This window comes from Passer domesticus, chromosome 1, assembly GCF_036417665.1.
Source record: "Passer domesticus isolate bPasDom1 chromosome 1, bPasDom1.hap1, whole genome shotgun sequence".
NCBI classification, from domain to species: domain Eukaryota; kingdom Metazoa; phylum Chordata; class Aves; order Passeriformes; family Passeridae; genus Passer; species Passer domesticus.
The window spans coordinates 14,936,792-14,951,702 of NC_087474.1; the positions used below are offsets into that span (position 1 = coordinate 14,936,792).

Here is a 14,911-nt window from a genome sequence, read left to right on the forward strand (position 1 = left end):
AGGAACAATATTAAATATTCTGTATAATGGCTTCTTACTATAATACGACGTAAGTCAAAAGGAGCTTACCTTCTGCTGGGATGATACTGGTGGCGTAGTCATCAAAGGTTTCAGTGGAACAGTGTTAGTCTGAGGCGTGCTTATCCTTGGAGACACATATGATCTTGGTGATGAGGCATCAGATGTTAAAGACATTGGAGACTGATTCGATGGCTGAGCTGTAAAGGAAAAAAAAATGCTTTTAATAAAACCATGTCCTATTGTAAATGCTTTTGGTGCTCTGGAGTATGCTACATTAGATGATATACAAATATGTCCACTGTGAACAACTAGAACAATGTAATGTTCAACAACAATCCTAGCTAAGGAACTGCATTCCCCCAAACTCCCCACATCTAAAATTTCAGGGGAAGGGAAAGAGAAGAAGCTAGTAGGAAATGCTTTTTACACATGTAGAGAATAAATCATATGCGACTCCTATTTCAGAATGCTCAACTTGATTTAACCAAAAGAAAGCATGAACATTTTATACAGAAACCTATTAATCCATTCTAGGCATATACCAACAGCTCCCCACCCATGGTTAAAAATTACCATTAGCACTGCTTAGCTACTCAGTAAGATGACTGCATTTATTGTTTTGGTTTAAGTTTCCAAACTTTAAAACTTAAGGGTTTTTTTATTAAGTTACAAGCCAGAACATACTGGAAATACCTGAAAGAGTATCTTGCCTGGAAGATGAAAAAAAAGTCCCCACCAGACAGCGGAAACTTTCTTTCAAGAATTTAAAGCCTCCCCCAAGAGTCACAGTTGCACAGTACTACAAGATGGGTGTTGAAGTAAGGAATATACTGTTAAGTAACACCTAATTCCAGAAGTTTCACATCACTCATGTAGAACTTCTTAACATACAAAGAAAATCCCAAAAGGTGAGACAGACAAGTATGTTTACTTAGTAGTGTGCCAGATTCCTGCTCCTCAATAACAATTTTTTATCCTATCTTTGGAAAAAGAAGTCATTCCACATTCTTCACACCGTGTGGCCAAAGATATGACAAGAGACAGATTCCACAACTGTATCAGCCTTTTTAAAATGTTGTGTAACAAATTTACATAAGTAAAAAAAAAACTCTGAATACCTTGCGTAGACAGTTGTGCAGCTTGAGAAATTAGGGAGGTGATATTGAAAGCAGATGGTCCAGCAGTAAGAATTTTATGGAGTATAGACTGCAGAGAGGCTTGTGTCACAGCTGCTGTTAGAACTGAAAACAAACATTCTGTTTTACTGACAATTCTAGAACACCACTTTAAACTGTTGAAACTAGCTAATTACATTTAAGTTACATTTTCTTTCAGGTTTATTTCCCATATCTACCATGACCAAAGATCCACCTGAACTGTACTTTGGTTACTTGATTTCAAGTTGACTTGGAATTTCTAGCAAATCCTTTTTTTAGTAGTTTTAACTTTAAGACATACACTTAACAAAAATTCTTTTAACAAATGACATCAAGTCTTCTGGTTGACATTATGGATTAATAATAATTCTTGTAAACAGCAAGAGAAAATTTGCTCAATTTGCTACTGTAGTAAGCAGAACGTGTGTGAAGATTTTTTTATTCTACAATAACTTCTTAAAAAAGCAAAAAGCAGAATGCTTTCAACTCAATAAAAAAGATGGGGGCAGACTTCATGTTCAAGAGGAAGACAAATCTCTTGCAGGTTAAAAATCCGTGTTTCCTCTTACTAATAAAAAAACCCTTATCTGTTCTGGGTTTACCTGTCCCATGTCATTTGCCCACCACTAAAAAAACCAATCACTTCAAACCATTTTAAAACTGCACACAATATAGGAAGAGCATCTTGCAGTATGAGATGACAAGACCCTGAACTCTGAGCTTCTGAATTAACCTTTCCAAAAAGGTCTACAGGTTCTGTGGGACACTTCCTGAACATACCTTCCAGCCATCCACATTCCTGAAAACACTGACTCACCAGCACAAGCACAGAGTAACTCTGAATCGTGCGCACAGTAAGAGCAGCCCTGCTATGCCAGGTGAAGTCACTCTGCCCACGTGGACACAGCCAGGCCCTCAAGGCACCTGAACAACTCTGAACACTCTTGTTCCAAGACATACAGAGCTGCTGCTCACATGGCAAGAGAAAATTACTAGAAATTTCACTGGGCAGCTTTTTAATAAAATACAATTGGAGTTGAGTGGACCTTTCATTTTTCAACACAACCGTAACACTTCTTTTTTTAGTCCAACCTGCTGCACTACAGTTTTAAAGGCTTTCCCTGCACAGGAAAAAGAAACCAGTAACCTACTCATTTATTAGTACTGAATGGAGACAGAATATTTGCTGATTAAAAGGAAGCAATTGACCTCTTTTTCTGATGAATAATTGCAAGGTATAGAATACTTTGTAAGTAATTTCCCTTACTTGATTTGCACTTTCAGAAAGTTAAAGACCATTAACTCTCAGCACTCCATGCAAATGTTTTACATCCTATTTAAATCAGCGATCCTTGCACAAGAAGCAAACAAAAAAATCCTACACCACTTTATCAGTAACCTGTCACATGCAGACACATTAGATAAAACTGCATTCAAAATGCATCAACTCTACCTGCTCTTGCAGCAAAAGGCACTATAGGTAAGTGATAAACTGACTTCTAATAACCTAAGCCAATGCAACAAAAATCTAAGGGACACACCAATTAAATGCACAAAATTTCACTGGCTAGCAAAGTTACTGATACGCTACCTGTATTCAGAGAGGCTTTCTTTGTTATGCTAAAGAAAAAAGCTGTTAGGCAACAAGATTTAAGAACCCCTAGAAGTTTCACTATTTGCAACACACATTAATAGAACAGCAGCACAAACTACAGAAAACAAAGAACAGTGCACGAAACAAAAGAACAAAGAGCTCAAACGAAATTTTGTGCAACAAACAAACGCTGATACAGTGATTAAGTCACCAGTTTCAATTACACTGCTCATGTACATCAACATTTATTAATTTGAACACCTTAAATGTCGAGAAGGTTGAATGGGAAAAAACCCCACAAAAATCTCCACTTTACCTAGGGATTCATTTATTCACTTTTCAATTAAAATAAGGCTTTCATTTACTACAGCCTGGTATGCAATAATATACTAATGTATGTAAATGAGAGATTACATGAACTTGAAAGAATCCTTACCTTCATTGATTTTGGATATATCTACGCTAGAATTATTAAGCTGCAAGGTGGCTTGCAGAGCAGGCAGCAGCTGTCGAAGGAGATTTGGGTCCTGAAGTAATGGAGGAATTGGTGATTGTGGGATAGGTGAAACAGGAACTGTAGGAGCAGATGAAGCAGGCGCAGAAGTTGGATTCAGTCCAGAAGCAGAAGATGTAGAAGGAGTTGTGCAAGAATGGGATACAGACTTGTCCACAGATGCAGACTCTGAACAGAAGACAGACAGTATTTTTCATTTTCCCCAATACAACCTGACAACTCACTAGTACAATACTCAAATTCAGAAGATCAAATGCCTAACTACCATTTTAAGAAAAAAACTCACAACATTAACAGAACAAAAACTGAAGATAGGCGAGTTCTAATGCAATTTACACTACGGAACCTAATATTTACTACGAGCACACAAACGCAACTTTTCCACTTCAAGATACTGGATGAAAAGCAGCCAGTATTAAAAAATGGGACATTTTTTTCCTTAACTTTTACAGCAAATGTACGCCAAAAATTCCATACTGATCGCCTATACTCATATTCTACACTTTTACTTATGATCTCAATCTTTCTTTGGAAAATATACTATGAACAAAACCCATGGATTTTTACAGCCCATGGATTTCGTATACAGGCTACTGTGTCAAATTTGATGGGAGGGTATAAGCCATGCTTCATTTATGAAGGGACCAGTGCAAAAAGCCACAAATATAAGTGCACTGTACAAAATCCAGCTACCTTGCTGAGGATTTAGAAAGGATAATGAGCTGTACTAGAAATGTAAAACAGTGCTGTTAACATCCCATAGCAGAGTGGAAAAATATCTAAAAATGTGTCTGCCCATCATTAATTTTTAACTTGTCAGCTTCTTCTGAAGCATTAAAACCTATATCCTTTATTTCATTAATACAACTGTAGGAAATATTACTACTGATTCTCCAGAGAAACACATAGTACTTAAATACAATTATACTATATGGCAATTTGTTCTGATTAATATGAGTTAATTAATTTTAACAGAAAGTTGTTCCTCCATTCCAATGCAGTGAGAAATCTCTGCAATGGAATTATTTCAACTTATTATAAGTGTACCAACAGTCACTTCAAATATCCTTCCTTTAAGAAACCTGGACCACCATATTTCAATCTTAGCTCCCCCTTCTCTCATCCCCACTAAACCCTCAGAGATCCCTGCCCACAAACTCAGTTAAGACTAACACTTCTATAGCACCAAAGAAGTTGGATGCAGAGCATAAAGCTATGGATCCAAGATCTCATGCAGGATGTTTGCCCACAGTAATGAAGATCCAGATTTTAAACCCACCTCAAACCAGGCAGAGAAGGTCAACCTGGATATTCTACGTTTCAGGCAAAAGTCTAAAAGTTTTTCCCCAAAGTAGAGAAAATGGGCTGGGAAGTTCTTTTCCTTAAAGGGAGTGCTTGTTTTTTTTTTATTTGGAGAAATGATCAAAGAAAGATGATGCTGACTTTATTAGTCAAGAAGTGATATGGTCTGGTTTGTTTTACTACAAAAGAATAAAATGTCACAGGATTTCTAACAGCTTTTGTATTCCAACAACCTTAACTGCAACTTCCAAGACTAATTTGGAGAAGAACCCTAAAAAAACAGACAAAAAAGTAATAATGTGTAAATCTTTTCACTAAGATTTCTAATCTCACTGGGAAGAGGATTTCTGCTTCCATGCTGTTACAGTATAAATAGCTTATAAAGGTCAAAAATACTCCAGAAAACTTCATCCAGACAAGTAGCTGAGAAATCTGAACCAGAAAAAAAAAACCTGCTGAGGAATTTGAAAGCTTGCAAGGATGCAACAGCCAGGACACACAGATATATTTTGGAGTTTCAGGCAAATATCTGAAAAAGATGGGCCCCTATCTAGTTGCAATCTCCTCAGGGTTGGTAGCAATGATCTGCGAAAGCACCTGGTCATTTGGCCAGGAGCTTTCTTAAGAACAACTTAAAAGGGACAAAGGGGTTACAAAGACTGAAGATGGGAAAACCAGAAAAACCTGTTACAGGTTTTCTGTAGGGTTTCCAGTAGCAGGTGAACTAGGACAGCTGATTAGGTATTAGCTACCATGAAACATAAAGTCATTAGTAGAAGTTTTTGTTAGAAAGTATTGCATCCTATGTTATAGCGTTCAAAGTAAACATTAAGACAACTTCAGGTGAAGATATATCGAACAAACAAGAATCTTATCATACTAAACAAAAACATGTGAAGTTGAAATTGAACTTGGATCTGTCACAGTCCAAATAAGATCAAGATACACTGGCAGACAAAAGCAAGGGAAATAAGCACAATGGAGCACATTAGTACTTACATGTACAAACCAGCTACCTACAGTTTTGAGAACCTTACCAGAAAAACAACCATTAAAAAGCCCCAAAACACCCTCCTTTCAAAATGAAAAATTACTGAAACTACCAGCACTAATTTAAAAACATACTTAATGTATTTAGGCTTGTCTTCACAGTTAAATATTAAGTTATTTTAAGTAAAGAACCAACTCATTACTGTATTATTTATTCATGAAAGCAAATACCTGATCCTCAAACCACACCAAACAGCTGGAAGTGCTTTTCACCCATGCTGCAGTTCTGAACAGCAAATACACTGAATCAAAGGCAAACTCAAGCTAACAATGCAGTTCAAATAAACCTTATACCCAATCCATTCCTGGGTATTCACTTATTTCTTGAATAACAGAGTTCAAAACATGTCACTCAAAACCACCGAATACCATGAGGTCTGTAAAACTACTTTATAGTTTGAGTTTTTATGCTCTAAAAATGCACACTGAATTGCATCAACACAGTACAGTCAAGTTATTTCTTTCAGACAATATGAAGACACTATTTCACATAGCTGTATTACTACAGGCATTTTAAGTATAAGTTAAAATGTATCTGTGAAATGTATTTTTGTACAATCCCCCTATCAAACCTAGAGAAAGGATACAAAGCAAGGATAATGCCTAATGCTAACATTCCAATATTCTGAGATGTTTAGCAACTCAAAAACAAACCACTAAATGTTAAAAAAGAATACATCTCTATGATTACAACTACCTATGTGTTCATTACATTAGAACTGTTATTTAACATCACAGAGGATGCAGAGCAAAATGACTGTTCAGAGTATCACTGGATTACACAAACTGATTGATTTATTATTATTGAAATTTAAGCTATAAACCTGTTTCTGAAAAAAAAAAACTCACCAAAACAAACCTGTAAAAATACTGGTAGAAATTAAAGTATTTCTTGTCTGTATTAAGTAGCTGTGCTGGTTCTGGCCAGGACAAGGTTAATTTTTGGAGTAGCCAGAGTGATTGGGTTATTCTACACCACCTTACTTCACTACCAGGGGCAGGGATAAGGGAGTCGTCTTCCAGCCAGTGTAGTGTGACTTGTTTCTCTTGTACACCCTTTTATTAATACTGTTGCTGTTAGTGTTCATCTCTTACTTCACTGCTGATTCCAGTAAATTTTTCTTATCTCAACCTGCAATCTTTTCCTTTTGTGTGTCCAATTCTCCTCTCTAGCCTGTCACAGGGCAGAGGGAGGAAGCAGTGAATGAACAGTGCATGGGAAGCACCAATCATAAACCTCAATAGCTTTATTTGGTGCCCAAAGGGTTGAGATAATGAGATCTGACCAGAGCAGTTTGAAACAAATTTGATTTAAGCATTTGTTGTACTGGGCAGGGAGTCAGCAGTCACAATGCTGTTTGGTCTGTTCACATGGTTGTGCACCTAACCCTGTACATATTCCTGTGTATGCCCTGTGTGCCCACCGTGGCATTTTTTTCATAGCAGGAAGAGACAGGGATCAGCATTACTGTGTTGCTGTACTGTGAGACCACTTTATGACCAGTTTATGTGGGGGGCAATGAGGGTCATTTGGGATGTCTGTTCAGTAATGCTCTTTTACCCTTCCTTTGGGGCCTACCTCTGTGAGTCCATCAAATTGCACCTAGTCTGTGGGGGAACAGGAGCAGGTAATTTTCCCCAGCTTTTTATGCTCTTTGTCACAAACCATGCTATTAAACCAGCTTTTGAGAATTTTGGATTTCCTCTGGTTGTTAAAAAAAAAGCATGGTCTTGTTGCTATGTCTCTTGAGTACAGTCTGTACCACGTCTAGAGTCTGAGGCCCACACCATGTTCAGAATCCAGAGAGGTTTCTAAGGTCTGTTCCATGAGTGGATTGTCACGAGCGGCAAGGAATGTTGGAGAAAATGGGCCAGTTTTGGGGGAAATTCTCTGCTTCAATAGTTTGGAAGTTCACCCCTGAACAACTACAGGATCCTGATAAAGCAACAGGGTATTTTCAAGGAGGACGGTGTGACATCTCCAGAAGGGAGGAAATCAGTGCGTTGGGCACTGGCTGTTCTTTACCAGACCTAGTTCAGTACTAGACAGTCCCTCAGGGAGAACAGGAGGAAAACAAGCACACACTGAGACCACTCAAACAGCAGCTGAGCCATAGGATGAATCTGTGCCAACAGCAGTTGCCCTATACATAAGAAGAAATTCAAGATCAAATCAGTTCAGTTAGTGAGGGATGAAGAGGAAGTAGAACCCTCACAACAGCAGGAAGAGGAAGGGCCAAAGATAATTACCCAATCCCTGCCCCTGAGTGAGTAGTGAGATCTGCAAGAAGATTTCAGCTGCCAGTCAAATGAACTCCTGGTGATCTAGCTGCTCCAATGCTGGGGTATCATGGTCCATGATATCAAACTAGATGGTAGTGAAGCCCAGCAGCTGGGATCCCTGTGCTGGCACATGGGCATGGAAAAGGGAATTGGGAAGAAGACAAACTCTCAGCCTTTGGAGGTGACTCCTATCATGCAGGAGGGAAGGTATCGTCTCAGGGACAATCTAGTACTCCACCCTAGCAGGTAGAATGCCATGGAAAAAAGGTATCCAGTACATGAATCAGATGTGCTGGAGGTAATCTACAGAGATTCAAATAACAAGCAGTCTCCTGTAGATTCAGATCAGGTCCAGTGCACACAATCCACGTGGCAGAACTTTGTAAAGAGCATGCCTCATATGCCAACTCACTGGCACTAACATCCAGAGAAGGAGCAACAAACAGTACTTCATGTGAGTACCCAACTCCAGCAATATAAAGATCATCTTGACCCACACCTCAGCTGTAGAGACTGCCCAAGACTTTGGACAGACTTGAAAAAGCCAGTCAGGAAATGTCCCATGCCCTGCAGTACAGACCAAAGTCTTGGCTATTGGGAGCAAGCACTTCCCTGCTCGAGAGAGAAGACACACACGACAAGGCAACCTGTGTTTCTTCTGTGAGCAAAACAGAGGACATGAGGAAGTGGGATGGAAAATCCACCTCTGCCCTAGCAGTATGGGTATGTGAGCTGAATGCTTGGAAGAACAACCACAACAGGAAATTCTTCACAGACAAATGCCACTCCAGTTTTCAGTGGGCAAGTCCTCAGACAGAAGAGGTGATGTTACTTCTGACCCGCTAGAAGGGACCTCCAGTTCATATTTACAAGGAGTGAGCAATGAGAACTATGACCAGGACTAAAGGAGCCCTGACCCCAGCCAGACGGGGAAAGGGATAATCAGATCTACTGGCCCAGTGGATCCTGTAATTGGATCCAATGGCTGGCACATCAGACCCACAAGAGTATAAGGCTTTATACTTTATACCTTATACCAGCACACAATGTACCCTGATGCCATCCAGATACGTAGGGGCATAATCCATCTGGATTTCTGGGGTGACAGGGGCATCCCATCAGCTGACTGGAAGCTAAGTGAATGTGACTGGGAATGAATGGCAAAACTACCCCACTGTGACTGACCCAGAAGCACCATGAATCCTTGGCATAAGGTACTTTAGGAGAGGGTATTTCAAGGACCCAAAAGTGCATTGTTGGGCATTTGGGACAGATACTCTAGAGACAGAGGAATTTAGACAGCTGACTACCTTGCCTGGTCTGTCAGAGGACCCTTCTGCTCTGGGAATTGCTGAGAGCTGAAGAACAACAGGCACCCAATTACTACCACAACGGTCACTGTCGACAGTACCACACCAACTGGGACTCTGACCCCCACCCATGACATAAGTTGTGAGCTGGAAAGCCAGGGAATGTCAGCAAGACTCACTCATACTTGAACAGCCCATATGGCCAGTGTGTGAGCTCAGTGGAGACTGGAGATGACAGTGGACTGTCGTGGCCTGAATGAAGTCACACCAACACTGAGTGCTCCTGTGCCAGACATCCTTGAACTTCAGTATGAACTGGAGTCCAAGGCAGGGAAGTCAGGCCACCACTGACATTGCCAATACATATTTCTGCATTCCTCTGGCAGGAGAGTGCAGGCCACAGTTTGCTTTCACCTGAGGAAGTGCGCAGTACACTTGGAATTGACTGTCCCAAGGGTGCAAACACAGCTCTACCATTTGCCATGGACTGTTCCAGAATGTACTGGTGAACGTGAAGCTCCAGAACATGTGCAGTACATTGATGACATCATTGTATGGGGGAATCCAGCGGAGGAAGCTTTTGAGAAAAAGGAGAAGATAATTCAAATCCTCCAGAAGGCAAGTTTTGCCATAAAGCAAAGTAGGGTCAAGGGACCTGTCCAGGAAATTCAGTTTTTAGGAGTAAAATGGCAAGATGGGCATCATCAGAGTCCATGGATGTGGTCAACAAAACAGCAGCTATGTCCCCCACAAATGAGCCAACAGTAAGCACAAGCTTTCCTAGGTGCTGTGGGTTTTTGGAGAATGCATATTCCAGATTACAGACAGGTAGGTCAGGCCTCTCTATCATGTGACATGGAAGAACAATTTCAATTGGGGTCCTGAACAACAAACTTTTAAACAAAACAGGATCATGCAGTAGCCCTTGGGCCAGTCAAGACAGAAGATGTGAAAAACGTGCCTCTACACTGCAGTTAGGGAGAACAGTCCTTCCTGGAGTCCTGGTAAAAAGCACCTGGGGAGACTCAAGGACAACTCCTGGAGTTCTGGAGTCAGGATACAAAAGATTCAAGGCCTGCTATGTCCCAACTGAAAAAAAAGATACTGGCAACTTATGAAGGGGTTCAAGCTGCTTCAGAAGTCATCAGCACTGAAGTACAACTACTCCTGGCATCCTGACTGCCACTGCTGGGCTGGATGTGCAAGGGAGAAATCCCTTCCACACACCTGATGCCACTGATGCTACGTGAAGGAATTGGGTCATGGTGGTTACAGCAAACTCAAACAGGAAACCCCAATCACCTTTGGATCTTGGAAGTCATCACTAACTGGCCCAAAGATGAAAATATTGAACTACCATCATCAGAGGAGGAAAAGGTGACACATGCTGAGGAGACCATATCATATAATCAGCTACTACCAAGTGAAAAGTGATAGTCTCTTCACTGATGGTTCCTGCTGTATTGAAGGAACACACTGAAAATCGAAAGCTGCCGGACTCCTATGACACAAGCCACAGAAGCTTGAGGGACAAGGTGGATCAAGTCAGGTTGCACAGCTGAAAGCTATCCAGCTGGCTTTAGATATCACTGAGACAACATGGCCAACACTCTACCTCTACAGTGAGTCATGGACAGTCATAAATGATCTGTGGGGGTGGCTGGACTGATGGAAAAAGACCAACTGGCACTGGAAAGGGAAAACCATCTGGGCTGCTGTACTGTGGCAAGACATGATTGCTTGGGTAGGGAAGTTGACTGTAATAAGTCTGTCATGCAGATGCTTTCTCTACCTGAGAGTTGGGCTACTGAAAAACACCTCAAAAACAGAGGGGTGGACCAAGCTGCCAAGCTTAAAGTGTTTCAGATGCATCTGGACTGGCAACATAAGGGTGAATTATTTATTTCTGGCTCAGTGGGCTCATGGCACCTCACATCATCAGGAAAGAGATGCAACATACTGAAAGCTCATGACTGAGGGCTGGATTTAGCCATGGACAGTACCTCACAGGTTATCCACAACTGTGAACCACGCACCGCAATCAAGCAGACCAAGTGGGTAAAGCCCCTGTTGTACAGCGCTCAATATTGAGAAGTACAGGGAAGCCTGGCAGACTGATTGTATCACACTTCCACAAATCTACCACGGCAGGCTCTACATGCTGACAATGACAGGAACCACTGGATGGCTGGAGACATACCCTGGAACACTACCTTGAGTCTTGAAAAGCAAGTCCTGTAGCTGCATGGTACCCTGAAACTGCATCAGCCAATGGGACTCATTTCAGAAACAGCCTCATAGACACCTGGGCCACAGTACTGAGTGGGTATAAAACACTCCCTATCACACACCAGCCTCTGGGAAAAATGAACTGTACAACAGACTTTTAAGAACCACATTGAAAGCAGTAAGTGGTAGGGCCTTCAAACACTGGGAGATAAACCTAGCTGAGGTCACCTAGTTAGTTAACACTGGAAGCTCCACTAAGTGAGAAAGCTCTGTCCAAACAAAACTTTTGTGTACCACAGAAAGGGATTAAGTCCCTGTGGTGCACATGCAGAAAATGTCAGGGAAGACAGTTTGGATTAGTCCTTCCTCAAGGAAAGGCAAAACCCACCCACAGGGTAGGCAAACCCATCCATGTTTTTGCTCAAGAACCTGGGTGTACTTGGTGGGTAATGCAGAGGGATAGGGAAACACTATGTGTACCTCAAGGGATTTTGATTCTTTTGTGAGAAGAGTCTGCAATGTTGAATTTAAAACTCTGGCTGCTGAATGACACTGTCACTGTATGCTATAACTACCATGGACAGTGAATATGGACTGCTTCAGATATACCAATCAGGAGATTCTGACACGTCTTGCAATTAGCCAGAAGCACACCAGTTGGAAGATGTAGGATCTGGGCACGATGTAGGTGGTATGCAATAAGGGGTGGATACCATCCCAGATCTGGCCAGCACAGGGTTAATTTCTGCAGCAGCCAGGAAGGGCAGTTATTTTGTACCACCTCACTTCATGGCCAGGGCTGGGGAAGGGAGTCTCTCCCCAGTTAGAGAAGGTGGCAGCAGCTCCCATACTGTGGTTCCCCCATGCTGAGCTTTTGTTCACACATGAATTTTTCATCTCTCTCATACACCCTTCTAATAATATTGTTGCCTTTACTGTTCATTTCTTATTTCATTGCTGTTTCCAGTAAGCTGTTCTCATCTCAACCCATGATCTTTACCTCTTCTCCACAAAGGGAAACTCCTCTGTGATGGAAAGTCACATGTTAAAAATACAGACTACAAATTAGTTGTATATAATCACAACTTTCTTTAGCTTAATTTAAACCCATCCATCTTACTTTGTGGCTCAAACAGGATACTAAATCCTAGAATTGCTGCCAACAAAACAAAGTCTCCAAATATTTTCACATCCATTTTTGAATAATGTAACTATTAAGTTTAAAACCTGGTTTAATTTATGATGCTGTATGGAGTCTGCAAGTTTTGCTTTTTGAAGTTAATTTAACCAGCCAAAACTTCTCAAGATGAAATATTTGTCTGACAAAAACCCTCAGATATCACTCACTGGGGTGTATGGATTTCCCCTGTTTTTTCCACAAACAGAAGCAGAAATTCCTCTCCCTTCTTTTCCTCCCTAATTCCCTTTTTCTGAGAGAGTGTTTCACTGTTTATTTTACCACAGAATTAAGTTTACTTTCCAACATCTAAACACTATTTTAAGGTTTATTAGAGTTTTTAAAAATGCCTATTAATAATACAATCCTGTGGTTCTTAAGAGCACTTGAAGCCCTCAAACATCATGAAATACAGTCAAGATGAACACAGCATGATGAGAAAAGTTAAACATCTCCACAAATTTAAATCCTGTAGTTTCACAATACTGATACACAGGTCCCTACACCTGTGTAAACATCAGTTCATGTTCTTTGGCAAGCAACCTACACTATTATTGCAGAATGAAGATTTGGATTACATGGCAGTCATTCATAAACCTAACCTGCATCATTAAGCATCAGACCAATTTTAAAATGACAACTGGAATTCTACCAACACAAAATGCAAATTAATTAATGTCTTATAAAAAACTGTTTGTAACAACTTAAGACTTTTGCAGGCTCTACAGCACAGACTATGGTTGAAGAAGTGGAACAAGGCAAGGCTGCAGCCTCACAACTGTCAACACCAATTTCAAAACAAAAGCTGTGCAAATGACTCTAACCTCACCTAAAACTTCAGCTTTTACCATGGAAGTCCCAGGAAAGCTTTTTAAATAATAAAAAAACGAAATAAACACTAAAACTAGAACATAGCATCTCTTCAAGAGCTGCGATCTCTTCAACTTTTAAGAACTTCATTAAATAAAATTTGTTTTATCTCTTCCTCTGAATAACCAAAAAAAAAAGAAAATTAGGTAATTTTAAAAATTACTTTTTGCAATTTTAAAAATATGACTTTGCACCAATTTTTCCATTATAAGCCATGCACAATAAAGTCTCAATATCTGGAGCTTTAAAAAAACTAAAAATCCATTCATTTTGTGGCAATAACATGAAAATACAGTTTGCTTTCTGACAATTATGCAAGTAAGTTTATTAGATGCAGCCTACATACAGACCTGTATTATAGAATTTAACAATCTTCTGGACCATTAACTTCATTTACATGGAAAAAACCCCCACCAAAAATAAAGCCATCCAAAACAAAAAAAAACATGAAGAAAAATGAAGTAAGCAGATGGCAAAAAGAAACACCAGACTTGGAGATTAACTTAATGGGAAGAACTATTAATTTGTTTAACATTAAAATGAAGCAGGAAAACAACTTTTTATAATAAAAATAATTTTTGAAAACCACAATAACTAGGGCAGAGCTTTCTGTTCATAACCCTCTCTGCTGGGGTTATCAATCACATATTTTGGACAAAAAGGAAAGAAATCCAAGTTATCAGTCAGAATTTCATATGACAAGAACCTGTATGACACAAGATGCAGTTTGTTTTAAGTTTTGTGAAGCGGCCTGCCGAAGTTTTTGCTGAAGTAGAAACACCAGTTCAAGACAGAATGGGAACATTCTGGTCTGATGCTTGTAAGTGGTGGGAATTTTTAAATAACATGGCCAAACAATCATTTCAGAAAAAACCCAAAAACCAGATCATTTTCAGCAGTTGTGCCAAAATGATCCTCAGTTTTTTTTCTAAGCATCCTTAGCTTCTCAGTTTGAGTCAATACATAAACATGCTACAAAATCTTGCCATCACCAATCTCTGCCTGTTATGACAAGAATTTTTGCACCTAAGCAAACAGCTGATCTGCTAGGACTGACATTCTGAAAGGCAACCCTGAGCCCACCAGCTTGAATGCAAGGGGGTGGAAACAGCAGCCTTCTGACTGTTCAGCTACTCTGCCTCAAGGCAGAGGTCTGACACTGACAGTGCCACACTCTGCTGTGCTGCTGCCACCCTGCTGTGTCTGCTGCAGGGCTGTGAGCACCTGCAACTCGCTTATTCTCTCCCTCAACTAGGGTGTGCTGAGAGCAGCTGAGACCAGGCATGTGAGAGAAGTGCATGGGGAAAACAGAACAGAACTGGGAAATGCCTTTTTTGTGAAGAAAGGACTTTACTTCACAGCCCTCTTTCTAACAGATAACATACTTGTATTCCCTGCATGACT

General features: G+C 40.3%; 1 protein-coding gene across 3 annotated transcripts in view; it reads right to left on the bottom strand.

The window, feature by feature from the left end:
* The window catches only part of WAC (WW domain containing adaptor with coiled-coil), a 57,288-nt gene that overhangs the window by 14,758 nt on the left and 27,619 nt on the right, over positions 1-14,911 (bottom strand). For 2 of the 3 annotated variants that reach the window (XM_064404265.1, XM_064404230.1), the window contains exons 8-10: positions 3,209-3,454; positions 1,140-1,262; positions 70-218 (exon numbers count right to left, since the gene is read on the bottom strand). In XM_064404265.1, coding sequence (XP_064260335.1) covers positions 70-218; positions 1,140-1,262; positions 3,209-3,454 — 518 coding nt within the window. The remainder of the gene's footprint in view (positions 1-69; positions 219-1,139; positions 1,263-3,208; positions 3,455-14,911) is intronic. The other variant, XM_064404312.1, reaches the window with a different exon arrangement.